Source organism: Plectrocnemia conspersa, unplaced genomic scaffold (assembly GCF_051122295.1).
Source record: "Plectrocnemia conspersa isolate PC_06_02 unplaced genomic scaffold, ASM5112229v1 ptg000013l, whole genome shotgun sequence".
In the NCBI taxonomy this organism is placed as follows: Eukaryota; Metazoa; Arthropoda; class Insecta; order Trichoptera; family Polycentropodidae; genus Plectrocnemia; species Plectrocnemia conspersa.
Genome location: NW_028277177.1, coordinates 19,534,148 through 19,540,513, shown reverse-complemented (window position 1 = coordinate 19,540,513; position 6,366 = coordinate 19,534,148). Strand labels below are relative to the sequence as shown.

Here is a 6,366-nt window from a genome sequence, read left to right as displayed (position 1 = left end):
TAGAGAAGCAGCGGTTTCTGCGATATTCGCTGATCTAAAGTTAAGTCAGCCTCTTCTTGGTTGCTATCCAAGTTTGAGAGCTCTTGAAGATCTGTGCCTTGATCTCCGATGTAGATGGTAGTAGTATCAGAAAAAATCTCTGAGAAGGGATCATCAGATGAACTGTCTAAGGTGAAGTGATTAGAAGTTCTCAAAGGAAATATCTGATGGAAATTGATTCCTGGTTGTACACTATTTGGTGGGAATACCAATTATAGAGTGGTGGTGAATTTCTTAAAAATGAATTGGCGTAGACCGCTAGGGCAGGTCAAAAACAGACTTTTAGATGATAAATCCGAATGCACGAGTTATCTCTTTTTAACGCTGTAGATATATTAATCCTTTCTAATTTTATCCGCGTACTTTTTGACTGAATCCGTTAAGAGGTTTATCACAGTGCCCCATTTTAACGGTTAAAACGCTTTATCACAAGTCGAACTATTTTTTTAATGATTTACTTGCATAAGTCAAATGTAATAAGAGGAGTGGATTGTTATAAAAGCTATTTGTATAAATAGATTTCCAGACAAAATTAAATTATTTAATTCTGATGATTTAAAAAGCTAAATAGATGCATAAGTAAATCTTTAAATGGCTTCAAAAGAAATATTTAAATTAAATATGCAATAGAAAAACTGTGACACAAAGATTGTATCTGCCGAAGTAATTATTAACATAATAATGAAAAAGTTTAATAATTAAAATTCTCCATTATCAGTAAAAACGTTTAAAGAGCTTAAAATAATAATTAAAAAAATAAACTATTAAATACTGATTTTATAGAAGTTCTAACAATTAATTATATTTATTGGGCGAAAAAGTGATATTGCGACTATTACCATAAAATTTTCAAAATATTTTTTAACACTGTAATCAAATTAAAATAGGAATTATTTCTAAAGACTTACACAAATGCAAAATATATCTGTCACAAAATAAAAAAAATGGTCAAGGAAAAATTTGCAAATAAATTCTAACATATATTTTATTTCATTTTTATTTTAAATTTATTTTATTTTTATTTTAAAAAATTGCAAATAAATTCTAGCATATATTTTATATTGATTTTGTCTACTTTATAAATATAAAAAAATAAGTAAATCTACCTTAGACTAAAATTATATGGAAAATCTTATAAGATATAAATAGCCCGAATTTCCAAAAAAGTGAGTGATAATTTGAATTAAAAACATTTTTTTAATATCAAAAAATACAACACATCAGTTAAAATTAGAAGGGTACTTATTTATATTTTTAATTTAATCGATAAACAAAGCTAATAATAGTTTTAAATACTTGTATGTATGTTTCTTTTGCATTATTCAAAAAGCATAAAGATAATAGTTTTAAGATGCGATATTTTATTTATTACAATCTATTATATAAAAAACGATAGAACAAAGACAACATTTTTATTATTTTTTTTATGTATGTTTGTACTTTAAAATAAAGCAATAAATATTAAAATTAAAATATAGACACTATAGCAAAATTGGTTTTGGTTGCTACCCACTTTTAGTCCGGGGGCGAGAGATATCGCCGCATATACAATTTATTAAGAAATATTTAAATATACCATTTTATATCTTCTAAAGCTGATTACATTAATGTCAACACACTACAACAATTTATATATAAAAAAATTGTATAGCGTTTTTTAAAAATACGTCGTTAATTTTAAAACTGCGTCGTCTTTGATTAGAACTTGTGCTGTATTATTTTTCTGTTTGTTTGTTACTAAGGGAACCACAAGTTCATTCATTTTCGAATTTGTTTGCTTAAATAAATTTTGTTTAATTCAGATTGATTTAAAACCGGTAACCATTTATATTTTTTACAATTAGGTATTAAATTTTGTCTAAAGTTTTAGTTATATCAAAGTTTATATGATGATTTTCACTGAAAATCTGGTTTGCCAAAGTTGATTTTTCATCAAAGCATTTTATCACGTTTCTATGTGAAATCCTACGGTTTGTCTGACCAATGATGATCCGCCACTGATTTTATCGAATAAATTATTTTAATTTGTGTGAAATATGTACAGTAATCACTAGATATTACGGTATTGTATGCTATTATCTGGTCACCAATAATACATATGTATTTTATTACAAAATAATTTGAAGGGAAGGTTGTAAAGTTGGTTTTTAGCTGCTCAGATGTTTGGATTTGTCGGGGCGTAGACACGATTTGCATAACCTTACAAAAAATTCAACAGCGTTAAATTGCATGATCTTGGCGGCCAGTTGAAGTCACCAAAATATAAAATAATCCAATCTGGGTTATTTTCACGCCAAACATCCAACGTTACACAAGATGTATTGAAAGTTGCACCGTTCTGTTGGAACCACATGTATTCCACATCAATATCTTCGATTTCATGCTAAAAATAATCGGTTATCATGCACCTATAGCGTTCACCATTGACTGTTATAGTTCGACCTTTGTCGTTTTCAAAAAAATAAGGTCCAATGACGCCTCCTGACCACAATGCGCACAAAACAATCACTTTTTATTTTACATATAATGGTCTCTCTTGAATCATATTAGAGGTGAAAATGTGCTTCATCAGCGAATAACATTTTCTTTAAAAAATCAGCACCATTGTTTTTTTGCCCTAATACCCAATCTGCGTAAATCTGAATTTTATAAGGGTTTCCAGGTGCAAAATGCATCTAAGGGAATAATATAAGAAAATCCCAAAAGCTACGAATGTCGACGAATTGATAATTTCGAGTCTTCGGCCACACTTGCACTTACAGCAGCAATATTTTTTGCTGAGCATCTGACTATTTTTTTAATCCAGATTATTGCCATATTTATTTTTGTCTTGCTGAGATTGCTCCTATTTTACAAGAAATTTACGAGTTTATAAATTTATCTGTTGCTTTTTGGTATTTTTGTTACGAGTAAAAAGGGCGAACTCGCCAATATAATATTTATTTTTATCTTACCTACGCAGTAGTTACAAGAGAGATAAATAACTGTAGACTTCGTCCATATATAAAAAAATATTCTTATTTTTCTCGAAATGGTCATTTTTTGAGTTCGTCATTGTGCTCTGAACGCCTCAATTATGAAATTTTAACGTTGTAAGCTGTGTTGTTGCAAACTAATATTTAACAATATGAACACGCGTGATTATTGACAGTCGTCTGATTTATAGAAAACTTGAATTGGATCGCTTTGTACAATACATACTGTGTATTATTAAAATAAAATAATATATTTAAAAGCTCATCGTCAAAAAGCTATTATTATGGTTTTAAAATAAAATACGTGTTATGGCCAAATATTAAAAATAAACTGTGTTCATGGCCAGCGTTTGTTTGAAAATGGCCGCTTTCAAATGTCAAAGGTGAATCGTTCGCCTGACAGGCGGTTCTAAATTTAGACTCGACATTTTGCAAAGGTAACATAAACATAACGCGTTTTTCAACGAGATATGCGTGGAACGTCACGGTTTGATCGAATAATGGAATAACATATGTTGAAATGAGTGCCACAAGAGACAGGCGACGGCTGTCACCGTTGACAGTCGCGGAGATAAATAATACAGTAGTCGAAGTCCACAACAGACACAATTCGCTCAGCGACACTCCGTCGACTCCCGTGGTGAACCTGAGGACCAGACACGACAAACGCCGCTCTTCAAAAACCGACGACAATCAAGTGCAAATCGAAGAAGTTACTAGTTCTCCGACCAGAAACATATCGAGACGATCTTCTAAGACTGATTATAACCCCGAGCAGAGCAGCATCGTCGACATATCCGAAGCTAGTATCGACGATCCGATAAAAAGAGTGCAAAAAACGCGCGAGTCGTGGGTCGAGTCCGACTTGAACGTCTCAGCCGAAGGAGACTTGCAAATACACAATCAAATCAAACAAGGCATTATGGGCTTTATGGAAAACGAGATCAAAAAATCTGATTCGACCAAACACCCGATTACGACACTATCTGCATACGTCAACTCCATGACTGAGTCTGAAGAGAATTTAAAGAATAAAAGTAGTTCGAGGCCTAGCAGTGGACACAAAGAACGAAAGAGTCCATCGAGGAGGAAAAAGAAACGTATTTCGTCCAAGCATCGATCCGATTTAGGATCAGATTTCGATATAACTATATCGAGCATGAGCGCTTTGGAGAAAGTAGACGATTATCTCAAAGAATATAATAAAACAGAAGAGGTGACATTGAGCGGCGAGTTAGAAATCGATCCCAACGATTTAGTCAACAACAACGGTTCATCAAAAGAGAGCAAATTGAAACCTCGGCGAACTAGGAGAAAGAGTCGACACGAAGACGGAAAGAGGGACCGCGGTTCCAACAGTAGGGATATCAGCCCGAGGGTGTTTGACCCTTCGACTGGTAAACACGTTAAATCACCCAACACAAAACCAAGTATGCAAAATCACCATCTATATAATATACCTATCCATCCCCAAAAATATAATTTATATACATATGTATTAAAAATGAATTTCTATTCATATATATACAGAAATCAATCAATCTGGTCTTCTTTCTGTAACGAATGTCATATTAATATAATAACTTTATTTTCATGTATTACAATTACATTAAAATAGCTTTCCCAATAACAATAAATAATAAACTTTGGAAGGTTTTCATGTCTTTCAAAAATATACAATATAAACCCTTATAACGATTACATATGTATATGCATATAAATACTTATTTAAACGCATATTCTATTCAACTTGCCAATCGAAAAGGTTTATGCTATTCATTTATATTTTTTAATTCTTTAACTGTCACCATCAAAAGTGTGATAGTTTATTAACATTTTTAAATGTTAGTTAACTTTTAGCATCAATAATTGTGTTGAAAATTGTCATTTGGAATAAATTAATTGAAAAATAGTTTCAGACACTTTTATATTATTAATAAAAATCGATCATTATGATTATCTTTATACCTAAATATATCTCACATATAAATTTATTTTTAGGGATGGCTTAAATTATAGAAATTTAATATTATTATCTTATATATCATTTCAGTTCGACCAACCTTAGATTTAACATCAATGCTCGATGATCTCGGATCCGATGTGACCAGTTATAATGAAAGACATATTGATAATCCATTTTCATCACCTTCTCCAATGACTTCTCCCAATGATGGTACGTTAGATAGGGTATTTGGAAGTAGGGCTGAAAAGATATATGTACAAAGGGGTGGAACTTTCCGAGCTGTTGCTAGAGATAGAGTATTAGGCGAAGCACAAAGAAGGGCAGACGAACGCAAATATTTCAGGTAAATAAGATTTGTATACTAAATTACAAATTACAGTAGAATGACATATGTAATACAAATTTTAATTTATAGATTGAGCAGTTTGACTCCATTGGACATAGCCATAACCACTCAAGGAGGATGGCGCGGCATAGCTACTCTTTGTCATGGTTTACTAGGTGGATTATGCCTCATGCACTTACTCTCTATATGTTATAGTGACGGATCAAATCCTGGACACCTATCTTTCCACTCTGCTGTAGTGCTGCCGTATTCAGCTGCGTATTACTTCTTATGCGTTTGCTGTCTAGTATCTGTTTTTGATAGGTATGCCACTGATAATATTGCTATTTAATCAATAGGTTTTATAATTTAATCGTTCGTCTTTCAGCATTGACATGAACAGCTTCTCGAATTTCATTAACACTTATCCGTATGTGAAATCGATATTACTATGTGTCATATATGGTTTGTGTTTATTGCTCACATTATCGGGTAGAAAGTACGACGAATTTATAGCATTCTATAACGAATTAAATGCAGCGAATACTACAAATTTAACCAACACCACAATGCCCACGGTAAATTAATTATTAATTAAATTTAATTGTCTTATATTAAGTATTTATATTTATTTTAGCGTACTGAACCGCCAGATTGTTATTCTGCATGGTCGAATCTGTCTATTTGGCGAGCTATTCTTCCCATAATGGCAGCAGCTATGGTAGCTATTGTGAAACAAGAAGATACGGTCTATCGAGATCTGACCAAATTGTTACAATTTAAACATTCCTTACAATCTATTGGTGGATAAGATTTTAAAATATATTTTTATTCATTGTATTGAATTATTATTTTTAAGTCGACTGATATTATTTGAAAATTTCAATGCTTTATATTTAGTTCAAAGCTAGTCTAAATATGTTTATAATTTTATAAATGAATATCTTTTTTTATGTAATATTTATTTTCTAGTCATATATACATATTTTTATATTAATATATATTTTATTGTTATTGTTTGTTTCTCTTGCTGGCGAGGGAAACCAAATGTTATTTAATTT

At 31.3% G+C, this 6,366-nt stretch overlaps 1 protein-coding gene across 1 annotated transcript; it reads left to right on the top strand.

The window, feature by feature from the left end:
* Nucleotides 1-3,347: 3,347 nt before the first annotated feature.
* LOC148227506 (uncharacterized) lies at nucleotides 3,348-6,145 on the top strand. The gene is made up of 5 exons (XM_088202413.1): nucleotides 3,348-4,444; nucleotides 5,068-5,323; nucleotides 5,396-5,629; nucleotides 5,694-5,883; nucleotides 5,943-6,145. Exons 1-5 carry the CDS (start codon nucleotides 3,535-3,537, stop codon nucleotides 6,114-6,116), a joined length of 1,764 nt encoding a protein of 587 aa, XP_088058539.1. The 5' UTR covers nucleotides 3,348-3,534; the 3' UTR covers nucleotides 6,117-6,145.
* Nucleotides 6,146-6,366: the final 221 nt, after the last annotated feature.